The 19,691-nt window shown below is 41.0% G+C and overlaps 1 protein-coding gene across 1 annotated transcript in view; it reads right to left on the minus strand.

The window, feature by feature from the left end:
* Positions 1 to 17,074, minus strand: part of FMN2 (formin 2) — a 245,110-nt gene extending 228,036 nt beyond the window's left edge. Inside the window, exon 1 of the mRNA XM_020787324.3 lies at positions 14,811 to 17,074. Coding sequence (XP_020642983.3) covers positions 14,811 to 16,746 — 1,936 coding nt within the window. The 5' untranslated portion in view covers positions 16,747 to 17,074. The remainder of the gene's footprint in view (positions 1 to 14,810) is intronic.
* Between the last annotated feature and the right edge of the window lie 2,617 nt (positions 17,075 to 19,691).

The following is a 19,691-nucleotide window of genomic DNA, read 5'->3' on the forward strand; positions in this document are numbered from 1 at the left end:
ATCTGGAGCCCCGTGGCGCAGTGGTTAAAACGCTGTACTGCAGCTAAAAACTGTGCTCACGACCTGGGGTTCAAATCCCAGGTAGCCGGCTCAAGGTTGACTCAGCCTTCCATCCTTCCGAGGTCGGTAAAATGAGTACCCAGCTTGCTGATGGGGCAATGTGTAGCCTGTATAATTAAAAATTGTAAACCGCCCGGAGAGTGCTTGTAGCGCTATGGGGCGGTATATAAGTCCAATAAATAAATAAATAAATAAAATATCTTTTATATATATGCCAGTCTCAAATTCACACAGATCTTTTGACTTCAATTCAGAGACACTCACCCACACAACTTTCTTCTGAAAAGAAATCCATCAGAATCCCACTGTGTAACTCTGCTCACACAGTTAATTCCGTAGCTTGACCGAGATGGAACATTTTTGATGTTTTGCCAATATCCTAAGAATGGCAGCTTTTATGTAAAGGTTCCCAAAGAATGCCAGCTTTGATGCCACTCCAGCCAACTAATGACTTTATTCATTTCTTATTCAAAACATACACTACGGAGAACTTTTACTGTTGTTTCTTGGCCAGAGATCTAATTAGCATTCCTGTTTACTCTACTTGAAAAACCAGCCATGCCTGCCAGTCCCTCCATGGGTGACTCAATTAGCAATACATCTTGTGCTTATTCTGCCCCTCCCCCAGTCTCACCAGCAGCCATCACCACCACTGTGATGTTTAGAATCTAGCACACACTTAAGAGACATGTGCACCATCTGTTTCATAGATAGGCTGGCCCGGCTGGACCATCTGTTTTATTTAAGTTGGGAACTACTAAATGTGCTGAGCTTGCATCCAGCACACTTCTCCCTGTATTTGTATACTTTCATTTGCATGCCCGCTTCTTTCAGATATGTTGAATTAGTGTACAAATACCCCACTACAAACTACATATATACATAAGGATGGTATTCTCCTTTAAAATACAGATGTGCACATGTGGGTGCAGGGGAGCATTTTCATGGTCATCCTTTGTGTGGAAGTTAAAAGAACAGCTGTATTTTGTTTGTGTGTCCTTTCGTAGTTGATGCAATACACCTGAACCTTGTTTCCAAGATTCTCTGTCAAAAAGTTGTGTTCCTATATAATACAGTCCCATGGGGGCCAGGATAATAAGGAATTACAATGGATATCAAGGACAATCTACTAAAGAATCTGTCATTCCCTATTGATGCACTTCTCTAGCCCTTCAAAGGTATTTGTCAATTTAATAGACAGAAATCATTCAGTTCTGAAAAACCACAAAAGAAACACAAATGTCCCGTTATACTCAAGGAAACATCTTAAAGTGGATAGCAAATAAGCTATAAAGAGGTTAGGGGTGTTGTCTGAGAGTAGCCACTGCACATAGATGATTTTAGATGGATAATATGTTTTTAATATAACACTGCCTGAAGTTTTACCAATATTAAGGATATATGATGTTATTAATTGGAAAGAAGGGGTTGTTTTATCATGTTTTAATGGAATTTTATTATCCTGCCCAAAACAATAATTATATGTATCTATTTTATATTGATTTGGTTTTGCTGGTCTTTGACCGTAATACTGCTATAAAGAGGTTGCTATGGGCAAAGGACCTGAGCAGAAGGTGGTTGCCAGAGGAAGCTTGGGAAGCAAAAGCTTGACATCAGATTTTACAGTCTGATTACTAAGGGATATAAATAGCAGCAATTGACTTGCCAACTTTGTCTTTTGTGCATTGTAGTTAGTGACACTGCTTTGCCCCAGAGCAGAGGACATTTATCACAAGAAACAAACTGAACACAAACATTGATCTTTGGCTTGATCAGTAGCTCTAAATATAAAAGCAGCACAGAGATGATGAAAATAATCAGCTCTCTCTCTCTCTCTCTCTCTCTCTCTCTCTCTCTCTCTCTCTCTCTCTCTCTCACACACACACACACACACACACACACACACACACACACACACACACACACACACACACACATTCTGATTGCAACTGCCAGTTTTGTTCAAAAGCTTTTATAGGATAGAATTAAAATAGCCATAATGGCCTGAAATTGATTTAAGTCACAATTTAAATCACTAGTAAGTAGGCAATTTATTTTATTTTTAAATCCAATTTAAATTTTAAAAATTGGATTTTTAAATTTTAAATTGGATTTTTTTAAAAATAAAGTGCTTACTGACTCATTTAAAATTCAATCCATTGTGTTTACAAGAGAACCCACCTACAGCTACAGTGCAAACACAATCTTCTTATGTTGTTGTTATGTGACATCAAGTTATCTGCTACTTATGGCTTTTCTATGAATGAGTGACCTCCAAAATGTCCTGTCCTCAACAGCCCTGATCAGGTCTTGAAAAGTAAAGACGGTGGCCATAATGACAATAATGCTAGAAAAGGTGGAAGGCAACAAAGAGGATGATCAAACATGAGATGAGCTGACTCTCTAAAGCAGTGGTCCCCAACCTTGGGCCTCCAGATGTTCTTGGACTTCAACTCCCAGAAATCCTGGCCAGCAGAGGTGGTGGTGAAAGCTTCTGGGAGTTGTAGTCTAAGAACATCTGGAAGCCAAAGGTTGGGGACCACTGCTCTAAAGGAGTCAGCCCATAAATTGGAAATGACTTGATGGCACATAAGAACAACAACAAGAAGGATCAGTGCATCTAAAAAGCAACTAGTTGAAGATCTCTGAGTGTTTTTGCACAGGGCTGGAACATCAACTCTATAGGGATGTGATTCATCCTTCTCTCCCCAGCCTGCAATCATAGGGACAAGATCTAATCTGAGATATATGTGTTTGCCAAGAAGTGGCAATTTTTGAACAGAGACAGAAAGTTATCTTTGAAGTCTGAGAAGCATTGCTTGGGTGTACCCCTGATGATCTGCCATAAAAACTTAGATAAACAATAGATTAGAAGGCATTAATGGGAGGGGAAGGGGAAATCCAGATGTGTATTGAAGAAGGAAATGCAATAATATTCAGGGCTGAAAAACCCACGACCATCTGAGATATTTTGGACTACATCTCCCTTGCCATTTGGCCAAACTGTAAAACAATCTGAAGGGCCAAAGGCTCCCTACCTCTGGTACAAGTTGGAATAGGAAAATCTTCCAGTTTAATTTCTTGCTGCATAAGAATATATGTATAATCAGGTCTTCAAGAGTAAACAAAAATTATCCCACAGTAGTGAAGACCACATTTCAATAGATAAAGCTATTCCTGGCATAGAAAGAATTGTGATATATGCATTGTGGCATACATGGCATTTATCATGTTGTATGATAATGTAATGTTAGATGCTAGTGCTGTGTAGATACCACAGGTGAATATTGTACATTACTGCTATATATAGAAATGTGAAAGACTGGAGCCTCCCCATTTCCCCCCCCCCACTCTTCAATGAAAAGAAAAAGTCTGAATGCTTCAGATGTGAATCATTATTTAATTGAATTGGCAGATGCTAGACTAATACTCTCAAACTGTTCAAAAGCAAGGGGGAAAATAGGAAAATACATTTGCAAACTTGTTAATTTAATTAAGTTTATGGGACATCAACAATTATGTGGATGAGTTCAATCACTAAAAGGCATTGGTGATTGTAACAACCCCAGACCTACTGGAGTATACCACCCTGTAATTATGCTGCCACCAACCATTCCCTATAAGGAGTCACACAGACCAGGAATGGATTTTAATAAATAAAAGAACAAGGTTTATTGAAACAACAAACAGGGTAAATAAAAGAATCAGGTAAATAAGAAACTGGAACGTGGCATAACCCCAATCACACACATACAACAGCTTGGTTCCCACGGAACACCTTAAGGTAACGCACAGACCCTGAACCTATCAGTTCTGGCTACCTAGATAGAAAGAAACCTGAACCTATCAGGTATGTACTAACTGACACACAGTTGTACCCAGTCTGACACACAGACTCCAACTCCTCACTCCTCCACACAAGCTCCAAATATATATACAGTACAGCTCCTCCCCCCTGATGTCCCGCCTTCTACTCCCATAGGATGGAACTTTCCCTCCAAACCCATGACAGACAGGTACCATCAGTGCTGTATGTGACAGTGATCTATTTATTTTATGGCCTGGAAACATTTTCTGTGTCTACACTGATTACAATTTTTTGTTAGAACACACTTTGTTTCTTTATTTAGGATAAATATGTTCTTTATACAGCAATAAAAACAAGGTACAAATTGCACTTATTGGATGTTGCTTAGTTTACTAAGCTGCAACTAGAATAGGCCCACACAATCAATGTACAGAGGAGCTGAGTCACTCATTCAGTGCGTCCATGCTAGTCCTAACTTACTACATTAAGCAATAGGATTTTAGCCAATAAGTGCAACTGTTGACTTCAGTCCATTGAAAGGAATTAAACTTGTCAAACTTGCTCTCATATGTCAATAGTGAAGTGAAACCTCTTCTATAAATATACATTCAAGTAGAGGGCTGTGTTTTTCGTTAAAAAACATCTGTCACCTATTTTCACACTCTTCAATTAGCAGGAAACTGTTCCTTTGCCAAAGAAGTGCAGATAACCCGAGTGCAATTTACCAGTTTCCACCATTTCTTCTGCATGAATCTAGCATGAGTTGGTTCTAGGTCCCAGGAAAAAAAAAAAGCAGCACAACAGTAATCCTTTTGTTCAGCTGTGTGAGCCCAAGGCCTAGGGTCCCATGGGGAGGCTTATAAATGTGCAGGACACCAGATGGAATCAAGCCTAATTTGTCAAGACAGTCTGGGCAAATGAGTTATGTATCAGTATTCTCTCTTAATCTTGGCAAGAGGAAGATAGTAGGATGAGCCAAGCCAGGAGAGCTGCAGCACCATGGAAAGCTCCAAGTAAGAAACATGTCCAGAGTCTAAACTTAAGAGTGAAGGTTCCAGGGACAAACTGCCCCATCTAGTCCCCAACTCTGCATTTTCTTTGAAGAGTGTTCCAACCTTTGAAACCCAGCACTCCTTCTACCCCACCTTTTAATTCTCTCAGGGAAAGTCCCTTCCAGACCTTCAATTTCCACTTATAGTGACAGGAGTATGCAGCCCCTGGCATTATGTCAGTTGATTCTTCAGGGTGGGAGTTCCAAGGATACAGAACCCAAAAGCCCCCCCCCATCTGTAAGTTCCTGCATCAAGAGCCCCTGATTCAAAGGGCTCTGGTCCAGGTGCAGTCAAAAGGCCAATTACTGGATCAGTTTCTGCCTGCATTCTCTTTGGAATCTCTGCTGCTGCTGCTCAGGGTGAGTGTCTAGGTTCCTGGTAACTAGTTTCATGGAATGGTAGAAGTGGAAAAATAGCCCAGAATATTTGTGCACACATGCAACCTATAATCTTCCATTCGGCCACTATCCTCTTGCAGAGCTATGCCAAAACAACAGGAATGACATCACCAGCAGCAACAGGTTGCTGCTAATTGTAGACTTCTGTTCCCTGTTTGGGGGGGGGCATGCATGACTTCGTATCATTGTGTTAAAGCCACGTGCACTTCAAATCAAACAATAATCTGATGAATTAGCAACAGTCTGCCAGTGATGTGAATCCCATTGAGCCAATGCTGCTCTACAATAGGATATTGACCATAAAATGAAGTGAACTATCCAAAACAAATAATGCCTACTCCCATAACTACTGTATACTAACTGTGCTCTATTTAGACATTTACAATGTGAAGAATGCTTGCAAATCTTCTTGACATGAACAAGAAAGAATATCCTATTCACCAAAAAACAGTCAACCACTCTAGGATTTCTTGGGCCTAAGCAAAAGTAAAAAGGTCAGAGCTTGTGTCATCAGAAGGAGCATTTGCACAGCCTCCTGGTTTTTTTGTGCAGACATCCAAGGTTTTTGTGAAAACATACTGTCTTCCTACAACACCCCATGTCTATTGTTATCATCATCACCATCAGTAGCACCAAAAATAAAAGGCCCAAAATCTTTTTTTAAAATACAGTGTCATTTGAAATACTTTATTTTTACCTCCAAGAAGTAAGGAAGATTAACTCCTGTACACACAGCCTGCTTCAACATTTTAAAACCTTTGGCTCCAAGGGTTCCCTCTTGATCCAGGACCTTTAACCTCCCTTGTATAGAATCATTTCTCACAATGCATATACTTCTGTCTGTAACAATTTTCCTTTCACTTTTTGCATGTGCATGGACACACTTGAGTCCCTCTCCTACTCCGTTATCATTGGAGCTTCCTGACTTTATCACATCAGAAACACACTTCACTATGTACAAACATCTCTGTTGGGAGATAAACATTATACCTCTTCACAATCCCATCTTCAAGAAAGTTCTTGCAGAAATTATACCAAAATACACCTGAAGAAAAAACATTCCCCCCTTTTTGTAACTGGTCACACAACTGGTTGTGTTCCTTAATTTGTAGCCAATGTGAGATCAGATGCATGAAGGTGAGCCTGGGGAGCGTGATGTTATCACTGTGTAACTGGACAGGATTCAGGCCATAGCTGTCCACCCAAGATGTTGACTGCAGTCCTCCAGTTTTACCTACCATTTGGCTTCTTTGCACAAGCAACTAGTCTTACTTCTCTAGTACCTCTTCAGAATCCACCTACAGTACATGGACAAGACTTCTGCCTGTAACTTCATACCCCTTTCATTCCAAAGCAATATTGTGGCTAGTCTCACGTTACCTTTTATGAAAGTGAACTGATCATGAAAGCGGACATTGCTGTTCCCTCTCGACAGAGATTTGCCATTAATGGGATGTCTGACACAATATTTCCATCTCATCTGACTTCCTATTCTTTAAGATGTTCAGCTTATCATTGTGAAATGGATGTGCCCAGAAGCAAGAACTTTCCCACATTCCAAAGACACATGCATTCCCCATTATTTCCAATGAAGAGAATCACACCAAACAAATGTATCTTTTGCAGGCAGAACACCCCAAAATAGAAGACACTCTTTTAGCACAGCAGCATCATATGTCTCCTTCCTAAAATAGCTAAGAGCTTTTTATAATACCTCGGCACTTATTTGAGTTTAATCATTGTATCTCATTCAAGTGTTCCTTACAAAGTTTGCAGCAGTGGATTATGTATGAAAACGGCGTCACTGCAGCTGCTCATTGGCATTTACGTCATTGTGTTAGAAAATCCTTAACCAGAAAAGAACATGTGGAGTATTCAAAAAATGACATGGCAAAAAGCCCAGCGATAGAACGCTGCAAACTAGGCCAGCTATTTGTCACTGCCTGCTGTCACCAAGATCATTGGTCAAAAGCCTCATGCATCAGATAAATTTAACAGAAATGCTTCAGATTATACGTAGCGACTGCATCAATGGATTATGCCCATTTGTGTATGCTGATGATGCGATCGGAAATCACTACTCATATGTGGTAAATAGAAAGCTTTGCTTTGCTGCAACATCTCATAGAAGTTATTTTCACTTATTTTTTAAAAGTATCTAACATCTGGCCTGTTGTTTAGCAGAGCTGTAAAGGTGCAGAATTCCAGTTGTTAACTAGGAGGGAAACAGTATAGTGTCTTTTTCAAGCTGGTGATAGAAAAGTCAGTCTGCATTATGCAATTCTGACCTGCTGGACCCAAAGCCTTTACTTTGAAATGAGCTATGGTTTATGCATCCAGTTCACCTGAAATCCAGCATCATGGGGGCAGCGAATTGGTGAATTAGGGAAAATCTCTGACTTATAACACATTATTAGAGAGTCACAGTGAAACAAATTTGCCATTTGTGACTGTAACAAAGTTCAGATCCTTTGTAGACTTTATAGTTACAGGAGGGCAGTAGTTAAATTACAGATTGCAAGTTTTGCACACAAAAAGTTGCCAGTTCAATCTCTGACATCTCAAGCTAATAGGATTAGGCAACAGCCTATATGAGAGATCTGTATCAGAGGCCTGGAGGAGAAGATGCCAGTTAGTGCAGAATGTATTGGGCAATCCAAGTAGTCTACACTGATATATGGTAACTTTTTAGAGTCTTTGTACAGTGGAACAGTTTGAAAATGTTACTTTTAGGGATACAAGTCCTAGAACTGTAGCCTAAAATGTAACTTTTTCAAGCGGTCTTCTGCAAGCCTCTCTCCTCAGCAAAAACTTTCTGATAATATTTTTTAAAAGTCTGTCCAAAGTAGCAAATGTCCTCTTCTCTAGAAAAGAAATCTTAACAAGAATATCATCACCTCAGTATTTTGTTAAATACACTAAGAATAAAATATGGTAACAGAATCGTGATTCCACACTGCTAAATGCCAAGCACAGTTTTCTCCTGTTTTAAGAATTAATGGCTCTAGTTTTACCACAACAGTGTCTCTAACCAAACAAAGAGGTCTTTCTTTTGCCATTTTGTGGCTCATTTTTGAGAGAGTGGAAACGTTGGTGCATTTTCAGCAATTGCTATGGCTCCAACTCTTGTCATGTGAAAGTAATGCATAAAATGAAAGATATAATCAGGCTCTGAATTTCCAATGCATAGATGCATAAAACGATGGGGTGGGGAGTGAGAACTATTTACTGCAGGGGTTGGAGCTGCTTCTGCAAAGAAAGGTCTGCTTCTTTCATAATTCCAATAAGTTTGAGGGTTCCCCCCCCCTTGCTGAAAAGAAGCAAAACAAAGCCTTGAGGAGAAGGAAATGCATTAAGATATGGGGGGGGGGAGAGGGAAGCATTCAGGGAAGGGAAGTCCTGTTTTTGTCTATTTTCAAAGACAGGACTTCTAGAGTTTTATCATAACAAAAGCTAGCAAGGAAACAGAAAGGTTTTTTTTCATAAAAGGGAGCAGCTTAGAGGCATGACTGGGAGATCAAAGTCTCTCTATGTGAGAAAGGGAGTTAGCTAATTTTATAGGGCAGAGACCTCCCCTCCAACACACATACAACATACAAATGCACACACCTGCCACAGTTAACTTCCAGCAGGTGTATGCTGGTCATTTTATAAAACAGATTTTGTATGGAGGATGGAAGAACAAGCATCTTAAGTGTCTCTCAGCTATTGCCCTGTTTTCTTAGGATGAGGCCAAAGACAGACTTAACCCTTGCAAGTAGCTGTTTAGGGTGCTTTGAATCCCTGCATTCTGAATAACTAGAACATTCAAGTTGCAGATAACGTAGGAAAGAAGAAGAATCTCCTGTCCTGGATAAGAAAATATGCAAATGAAGTCATACAGAGGTTCACAAGGCAGCCTCATCTATGGCTGGGGAGTTTAATTCAGTCCACTTCTTGCCCAAGGACTTTTTTGGCACGCACATGGCAATTGCTGGCATACAGTTATGCATATTTAAAAACCTGCCTTCCCTCCCAACCCCAAACATCAAAACAGCATGTTTACTATTGAGTATAATTTTAAGGCATATTAATTGAAACCAAGCTGTGCCATTTCAATTAATCGTAATGGTCCACCTTTATTGATTTCAGAAAAATGCTTGTAATTTTAATATGAATCTCACAGATAAGAGGGGATATCTATGGAATCAATAATGCACCACTACATGTGGTGGTGCACTATTGATTCCATTGATATCCCCCCTTTCCTGTGAGATATCCCCTCTTTCCTCTGAGCATAGTTAAGAGTGTAAACCAGATGCAATATTACATTTTGATCTCACAGTTGTAAGGAGTTCAAGGCAGTACACATAAGATTTGTTTGTTTATTTACTTGCTTGTTTAAAATACTTACACATCACTCTTCCCCTCAAGAAGATCTACATGGCTTACAATATTAAAACATTTTTAAAAAACTTTTTTAAAAGTAGTGGCCATGTTTTCAGGAATCTATTCTTAGGCAGAGATTTACTGAGAAAAAAAAACTAGCTGACAAGAACGATCTTTGCCTGTTGGTGGAAGGACAACAAAAAGGGGGTGAGGAGCCTGGCCTCCTCTTGGTGGCAGTTCCACAGCTTATAAGGATGACATAGAAGGCCTTCTCTCATGTCTTTACCAAACCTGTGGGGCGGAAGGACCAAGAGAAAGGCCTCCCCAATTATTCTAAAAGCCAGACAGAATCATAAAGCGAAATGCCGACTTCCAGGTAGCCTGGACCCAAGTTGTTGAGGTCTTTATAAATCGAAACAAGTACCGTAATATGAAATCTGTCCAGAAACAGACCAGTGGAGATAATGTAACAGGGGAGTTAAGTGATCCCTGTAACCAGCTCCAGTTAACAATGTGGCCATGGCATTTTCAAACTGCTGGAGTTTCCAAGCACTTCCAAAGGCAGCTTCATGTAGAGTGTGTTTTAGAAGTCCAAATGGGATGTGTAACTAAGCCATGTCTCACCATAGCTAGGTCAGCATCTCCAAGAATGTATGCAGTTCATGCACCAGTTTTAACTGTACAAATGCATTCCTGGTCAGTGGCAAGGCTGAGGGATGAACATGTGTTTTCAGGGGAGTATAACTCCATCCAGCTCAGGCTGACACCCTATTGTCTAACTTGCCTTTTGACTGACCAGGTGCACCTCTGTCTTGTCAGGATTAAGCTTCAATTTGTTCACCTTCATCTAGACACCAACCACAAAATGCACTTGGTAAGGGAGCCCAAGTTATCCAGCTCCCAGTTTCTCTTTCCCTTCTCCACCTACAGGGTACATTGGGCTGACAAATAAGCCCACTTCAAGTGTTTTTCTGCATATGTGACAGGGAGAAGTGAGTCATGAGAGGAAACTATGCACCCTGGGCCCACCTCCATCTTACCATCCCCTTTGATCTTAGTGACACTAGAAGCTTTCTTATACTTTGAGTCAAACTCTTGATCCATCTACCCCATATTGTTGACACTGACTAGCAATGGCCCACCAAGTTTATTGAATTCTGGACTGCACCCTGAGTTGAAACCTTGACATACAACAATTCGGTTTCTTATACTCCCAACCCTTTCTGTTTGCTATTAAGTGCCTTTTTTGTATGGTGTTCCATTTTGCAATACCAAAGACATACACACAAAATATAACCTTCATATCAAGAAACCAACAAAACTTCACCTGTGGCATGATCAGGCAACCCACAGCCCATGGGCTTCTTGACACCCTTGGCCACTCTATATCATCCCCTGAGCCACACCTGTCTTCTCTTCATGGCCCAGCTCACTAAGCTTTGCTTCAGCTTCATTCATAGCGAACTTTATGCTTGCATTTGGATTAGGCGATGATCACACAGAGACTGGGATTGCTTTGAGGCCAGTCTCTATGCCCATCCCTCAATCTGATGTGGTTCAATCCATGCCACAGCCCATAGCCAGGATGGATAAAAATCTAAGATTTTTAAAAATCAAATTGATTTAGACCACGATTTAAATCATTATTTAAATTTTAAAAATGAATATTTAACTAAATCATAAAAATATGTTTTTTTAAAATTCAATCACAATTTAAATCAATTTGATTTAAATCAAATACACCCTGCCCATAGCCCCCCCCCTTCTTTTGGTCTCACCCTCTGCCAATCCCAGCAATTTTTTTATGGTTCCTTATAAAGCTGGTGGTCTGTTTAAAATGTTGCACAGCGTTAGGGAAAAATGGCAGTTTCTCAAATTTCTCCATAACATACAAACACATACCGCAGAAACATAGAAGTCTGTTGTAGTTCAACAAAGTTGTTTCTATTTCGTATCAATTTTTATCGGGTGATAAAATCAGGTGATCTAACACTAAACAAATGTATCACTAAAGTGATAAGATGATCTAGTACTAAACCCAGTCATTTGTTTAAAAGAAATTTAAAAATACTGTACTTCAGAGCAGTTAGGGAGAAAGATAATTGGGGCAGGTGTCCAAAGCTTCATGTCTACCTTACTTAGTAAGTACATCACCAAAATGCCACCACAAATGTTCCTCTTGTCCTTTTGGAGAACAAAACAAATGATCACTTGGCAAAAACACTGTTCAAATTGCCCAAACTTTTTAAAAAGATAGAATTGATAGCACAGAAAAAAGCTCTGCATCTCAAGGATAAAAGGGCGAGGGTGATTTGCATTGGCCTTTGCATTGTATGATCACTTTGAAAAAGTTTGAACCCATCTGTTCTAGTTCTGGAGCAAATCCCATATTATTTGCTAGAGTAGTAGCAGCCTAATAGATACTCAAAGATGAAAAAGTGAAAATCAAACAATGCAAAATATACTCGTCATACCACTTCAGACCAGCACAAAGGCCAGAATACTACTAGTTCTTGTGTAAGGTTTGTGCAATTTGCCACAGCTGAGGTGAATTGACAAGGTACTGGGGTTCATCTCTCTTGTGTGCCTGGTCATGCATCGGAATGTACAACTGACATGCACTCTGGCACTCATTGGTTAGCTCCAACTAGCCCTACCAGTGGTGAGCACTCCAATGCTAAAGACGTTGAAGAGAAAATTGGACAACCATCTGTCAGATCTGCTTTGATCTGGATTCCTGCACGAAGCATGGGGTTGGATTTGATGGCCTTATAGGCTCCTTCCAACTCCATTCTATGGTCTATTCGAAAATGCTTTCTCTATTTGCTCAGAATTTCTATGGAAGTATGAGAACAAAAGCACAAAACAGATTGCCTGGTGCTTAAATGCTTAGCCTGAAAGGTACACAAAGGCGTTCAGAAGACTTGTGAATGAACCTACATAAGTATCTTCAGTAACCTGCAAGTGTATCTACACTGCACAGTTATCCCAGGTTGGTACTACTTTAACTGCCCTCACTCCGTCTTGGGATTTGTACTAGTGAGGTCCTTAGATTTTTCAGCTAAAGAGCTCCAGTTCTGTGCTAAAGCTCTCTAGTAGAGAATTTTCACTATGCTGTCAAAACTGCAGATCTTTGGAATCCATACATAGGAGCCAGGTTGGTTAAAATGGTATCAAACTAACTAAATGTGTAGCGCAGATGAAATCTGAGTTGCAGGTTCATAACTAAAGAAGACTTGTGAATGGACCCACACAAGAATCTACCATACTACAGCAACCTGTGACTAAATACTCTTTAGCTGGGGAGGGGCAGGGGTCTGCCCTGGGTCCCCTAACCCTTCTTGCTCATCATGGGTCCTGCTATCTCTTGATCAGTTTCAGATAAAGTACAGCAGTCTTGTCCTCATGTGAGGATAAGGGGGTGGGGAATGAAAACTGTTTCCCCACCAAACCACTGTGGCCAGGGCATCTCCACCTGACAGCAGACGGTCAGATGGGGACCCAAAATGGCTTCCTACCTTAGGTCTATTGCATTATTAGGAACAGAAGTAATATTTTTATTTGCAGATCATCAGGTAGTTTTCCTTCTTTATGCTAGGTGGATTTTGCTTCTTTGCTCAAGACTCCTTCCACCAATGGGTTGAAGAGTAAGCTAACTGCACCTAGGCCCCTTTTCAAATCAACGTGAAAAGTTAGCCAGTCAGCAAGAGTGGCTAGTTGAGATGAGAATAACATCCAAATCCCTTGGATTTAACCCAGCATTAATTATAATGTTAGTAGTTTCATCAGTTCCTCTCAAAGAAAATGTTGAGCATATGCTCTAAATTTTATCATGGCTGTTCCATTCTCCAAAATGCCATAATGACACTTAAAAGTCAGTGTCACTCAATGAAAAATAATAGAGCATTAGACACCATGAAAAAGCGTACAAGCCTGTGCACATGCACACACATAATTTCACAATCATATTATTTTTATAATCATTATTACAGTAGCATGTGTGACACAGGAAAATCTCTACTGTTACAGAGGCAGCTAGTGAGTTAGTAGAAAACGCACCATGTTGCTAAGCTAAGAGTACTTCTTCTATTGTGGCACACATAGCTTCTAAGGTACATATTTACTTCAATAGAGTTATTGGTCATGAGATGACTACCCTTAGCTTACCAGATAACATTAGAATAATAAATTAACTCCAAAAAACCCCAAACAAGGACACATTGTGTTAGTACACCTGGACAAGATCCAGAAATACTTGGAAGAAATTAAAAAGCAGCAGGCATTAGCTCAGGCAATCACTATCAGTCACATAAAGAACTTCCTTAAAAAATCAATTAATAAAGCCCCTTGGATTGTAGAGGGTATACCTGATGATATCTGATAAACTTGGAGAGGGCAGCTGGCACATTGCTCTGGTACCCAAAATTTAGCCATAGTGTCAGCGTCTGACCCCACACAGACTTTTTGCTTTGTTTTTTTCAGCTTTTTTTAAAAAAGGGGGGGCAAGGATCTACCTTTCAAGTTGGTGGTAAAAAGACAATATGAAATTGTGTGGATCATTTTAGAAACATTGCTGTGCAAAAGGTCAACTGAGGACCAGGACGGCTTGTTTAACATAGTGAGGGCCTCCAGTTCCACAGGTCTAGATTCAAAAATGAACTCAATGGATGGTCTTGGGCCAGTCGTCCATCGCTAATCAAAAGTCCTTTTTTTATGAAGCACTTGGCACATCAGACAGTCAATACAGGTAATGAATTATTCAAAGTAACTATATTTTCTGTGGAAGAAATGGGCATGAAAAAAACCTCACAAATTATCTGGGCTGGACTTTATAGGTGCAACTGTTGACAGCACACCATTTTGGTTGCTTTTGCAGACTTTGAATACACATCATTGAGGAGTTCTGAACATACACTGCAAATATATCTGTACACATGCATTTCTACAAACAAACAAACAAAACAAAACAAACAAAAACACCCTGCTGCACAGCAAGTGTTTCTAGAGTTTTGCTTCTCAGCGGAATGTTACCAAAATGGGAATGCCATGCTATTAGTGCTGTTCTAGACACTCACTTTCCAGGCCCAAGTTAACAGGAAGTGTTTCATTACAGATGTCACTCACCTCTAAAAACATTGGGGAAGGTGTCAGCAGAAGGTGAGATCCCTGAGGACTTTCTCAAGTGATTCAAAGGTACTCTCTCTCCTTGGAAACCATCTCCGCTCTGTCTGTACTCCAAGAAATCTGCAGAGCCTGACTTACGAGCTGCTTCACCCCTGTGATCTGAAACCTCCTCAGTCCAGTCTGCTGATCGGCTGAATGGACCAGCGAGACTGGAGGACCTTTGCTTCTTGGTCGCTGCATGCTCTTTCTTCCGAGGGGCCTCACGTCTCCTTTTAAAGAGTGGACTCTGGGACGGGGAGAGGCAGGGTGAGTGGTTTGGAGAACTCAGCTGCCTCGTGGTGGTTTTGATGTAGCAGGGGTTGATGGGAGGGTAGGGCTTTAAACACTTGGAACTATGCGTGGGAGTACTTGAGACGTCCTCTGAGGACAAAATACCATTTTTCATTTCAGGAGCAAACTCATCATCTAATGCTCCTCTGCTGGCTGACATCTCCCTTTTCTCTTCTTTGGCTTCATCCTCAACCTGAGTGTGGCCTGTATCCATAATGTCATCCTCTCTTTCTGTAGCTGCAAATTCAACTGCCATTCCTTCGGTCTCCGATTCCCCCACTGGGGATGGGAAATCAAACACAGAATGGCTCTGCAGAGTTCCCTTTTCTAACAATGCACCATCGGGAGTGGACAAATCTTTCGGCCCACTGGCAGGTTGTTCCTGATCCCCTGGCAACTGCCTGGCTTCTTCTTGTCCATCAAATACACTGCTGCAGGAATGGCCCATTCCATTTGTCACTCCTTTCACTTCACTTTCGATATTGTCGGCAGGGATGTAGTCTGTAATTTCCGATTTAGCTGAGAAAGGTTGTTCAGTTTCTGGGCTGCTATCTTTCTCGCTGCTGAATGAAAGGAACCTTTCAAAATCTAAAGGGGCTGCTTGAGAATTAGCCATGTGTAGGTCCATTGTTTTGGGGCCATGCTGCTCAGTTCCAACATTAATTGCCCCCTGCTGCTGCTGCTGCAGTTGCAGTCTGATCGCCTGCTGGATATCAGAAAGCAAATCCTCTTGTTCGGTGGCTGAATGGAAACTGTAGATATCCGTGTCGGAGCCCGAGCTGGTCCTTTGTCCATCCTGCGGCTCGGCAGCAGCTGGGCGAGTTTCATTTGTATTTTCAAAATGCTCCACATCTGTGTCTGAGAGACCCCCTTCATCTGCAGAAATGCTTATATCAGGAGTTTTGGTGAGAATCGAGTGAGCACTGTCCAGCTCCCCTGTTTGCAAGGCCTGGCTTTCTAAAACATCCTCTCTGGAGCTGCTGTTTCCATCTTTAGCTTTGGATAGATTTTTCCTGATCCTCAGATTTGAAAACACAGATGCTCGGGACTCTGACTTGCCCTTCTTTTTGCCGGATTCGCTCCCTTTGCCATGCCTCCCCAGCCCCTTTTTGCTCCCGGCTCCCTTCTTTGTGCTCTCCGCATCCTTGGGCCCAGAAGCATCCTCACCTCCTTCGTGTGCATCACCTGCGTTCTTCTTCAGCTTCCCATCTTGGTTCCCCATGTTGTTTAGCAATCCTGCAGCATCAGGAATCAAGCCATGCCGCTCTGTTTCGTTCGGCCAGCCTGCCGGCAGCCGAGACCGCTCGAGAAATCCAGGTTTGTTTTCAAGCGGTGGTGATGCAAGTAGAGCCAAGCCTTGCTCTGCCTCTCTCCCAGCTGCTGCTCGAGCTGCCTTTTTGCATAACGTGCTGCTAGCACAGGGCTCCTCCGGGACATGCTCAGTAGAGCACTGAGAGATGCAGACAGCTCCTTCCAATGGTGGCTCGTGGCACCGTTGCCTTTTCAGTCCAAGTCTGCTGCTACACTCTTGGCTCTCTTTGGTAGATGTGAATAAGGATTCCTTCACCAACGCAACTTTTTTCTCTACTGCCTGAATCCCCTGCATTGTAAGCTCATGGAAGATCAGTTTGTCAGGGGGGGTTCTTAAAATTCAGGACTTCAGAAGTGTAAATACCTGAAGCTGTGCACTGGGGATGGAATAAGAGGAGAGAAACAGAAAGAAAGAAAGAAAAAACTTTAAGTGCCACAATAACTTTCTAGCAATTCACAGGAGGGGAGAGAAAAAACAAAAACAAACAAAATAACAAAAAAAAAACCCACAAAAACAAGTTCCTAATCTTTGCAAACAAAATTATTCTCTTGCTTTAATAATAGCTTGCTATAACACAAATTATTTCAGTTCTTACATAAACTTGAATCATACAATGAATGCAGATTTTTACAACCCAAACACATTTCTGTTTCCAGTACTCTGTGATTTAAATATATAAAGCAGCAGGATACAGACACACAACTATTCCTTGAGGGAAATATTAAGGATTAATGATCTTGCAGGTTATTTGGTACATTGCTTTATTTGACCATTGAGAAATAAACCATTTGTATTCAAGTGTGGTATAAGGACTGGTAATCCTCTAGGGATAAAGTTCATTAATATTCAGCACACACTCATTATCTCCTTTAAAAAATTGGTAAACCTCTCCTCAAAAGAAAAAAAGAAAAAAAAAACACTAACCAGCAGGAAAATGCAAATCTAAAGAAAGCCATGCCTCAGGCCATGTCCAAATGTTTTATATCTATTGCTTCTTGTTTGATATATTTGTTTCTACTTCTAGCAGCTGTTTGTGTGTGCTAATCTTTACTGCAAAACACACAGAACAGCCTTAATGTTTTATGACAAATAGGTTTGTTTTTTTAATTAATGCATATAAAGCAAAGGAAAAATCTGAGACTTGTCCTTATAAATCTAACCAGACTCCATCTGTTTCATCATCCTAACTCTGTCAGCAGTTTATATAAGATATGTCAGTAAAAGTTCCTGGTAAGGAAAAAAAGACCTATTTTTTGTTGTTAAAAATAAGAAGTTCACTGAGCAGTTATGCCCCACTGCATTTGCCTGGCTTAGTTCTGAAGTTAGCATCCACAGATAATTGGGAGTAATATGCACTGAACACAGTGGGAACACCAGTCAATGAAGATGTATGTGGTATGTTTGCATTAAGGATTATACACAACTTGCATATGCTCCAGGACACAAAATACTAGATTTTAATGAGTCTAACCTTTGAAGTTATCTTACATCTCTGTAAATTATGGACTCAGGATCTTACTACTCATGAAACATGAACAATCTGCACTAGTGTAAAGGTGGGTGATTTTCTTGTTCAATCCGCGCAAAATGTTCCAGATACTTTTGAACCTCCTTTTCAAAAGAAGCCTCACTGAATTGAAATGACAACAATGTGTCCTGGGGAAAACCCTTTTGTACGGGGGGGTGGATTGTAAACCGGGGCATTATCTTCTACGGATTTCGGTTTGTAAACCGAAAGTTACATAAACCAAGACTTTGGTAGTGAGGTACCACTGTAAGTGCTCCCAGGACAGAGTAGAGAAGTATTGGCATTGTCACCCTCCATGTTGGAGAAGAGGACTTTTCTCTCCTGTTACAACCCATTTAATTTGGACCAAGACCATCCATATATGGATGCTGATTACTATGCATATACAGCTGTGAAGCCTGCAGGAAAAAAAAGACTTGATTCATTTGAATTGTGGTGTTAGAGGAGAGCTTGACAGATACCATGTACTGCTAGATCAAATCAAGCCTGGACTTTCTCTACAACAGACCTGGGCAAAGTGCAGCCCGCAGGCCACATACGGCCCATGAGCCGCTCTTGTCTGGCCTACCGATTGTCGCTCCAGTCCAGCCCACCCATCGCCGATCCTGTCCGGCCCGCCTGTTGCCTCTGAGTGAGCCGGAGCTTCAGCTCCAGTCACCCAGCATGGCAGTAAACAAAACTCGCAAGATCCGACGCTGGGATCTCGTGAGTTTTGACTGTTACACTTGCGGAGCCTGCGGCTCAAGAGGCCAGAAGCGATCCTTGCGCAGGTGACGTGATGGCGCATCACGTCGCCTGTGTGGGATAGAAGACAGTCGGAGAGGAAGACTGTGGAGGAACAGAGGACAGGTGAGTTAGCTCAGTGTTGGGGCTTTTTTCTCTCTCCCCCCCCCCCCGCGGTGAACGAAGTACAACGCTCACATAGTTAACTCCCTAAAAAGTAGTTTGTTCACCGCAGGGCCTCACCCAATGGATTTCATTTTCTTTTTAAGTAATGTTGGTTCGGCCCCCGAACACAGTTCAGATTTTTCATGTGGCCCTCTTATAGAAATTAATTGCCCACCCCTACTCTACAAGATAAAATGGCTAAATTGTTACAATTCTATTTTGGGCATATTGTGTGAAAGACAAGAATGCTGGGAAAAGTTGAGGGCACCAGGGAAAGAAGAAAGCTTAACATGAGACAGACTGATTGAGTAAAAGAAACCGTGAGCTTTAGTTTGCAAGAGTTGGCCAAGGCTGTTAATGTAATGTCACTAATTCATAGGATCCCTCTAAGTCAGAAGTGACTTGATAGTACATTAAAAATAATCATGACTTAAGGTATTATTGCATGACACAGCCTTGTCAGAGATAGTAAACAGTAATATGTAAATCACAATTCTCAGAAAACCCAGTGGTCATTGTTGATTTGGATGTTCTGAGGGGTGTAGTCCAAAAATTATAGCATTTCCTCATCTCTAAGTCTTGTCCAAAGACAGTGCATAAGCGCTAGTTTTAAATCATCCCAGTCTATTTACATGCCCTGATTATTTGTATACAGTATATACAAATATATTTCCTGGCTCATATTAGCAAGAAAAGGAATAAAATGGGAAATATAAGCAGACAAACAAGCTGGGGAAAACCCTATTAAAGAAGTCTGGTCCTGCTTCTTTACATAAATAAGAACACTGTTAAAAAAACACATATTTCCATGAAAACAGGAATG

The sequence above is a fragment of the Pogona vitticeps genome, chromosome 1 (genome assembly GCF_051106095.1).
Source record: "Pogona vitticeps strain Pit_001003342236 chromosome 1, PviZW2.1, whole genome shotgun sequence".
Taxonomy (NCBI): Eukaryota; Metazoa; Chordata; class Lepidosauria; order Squamata; family Agamidae; genus Pogona; species Pogona vitticeps.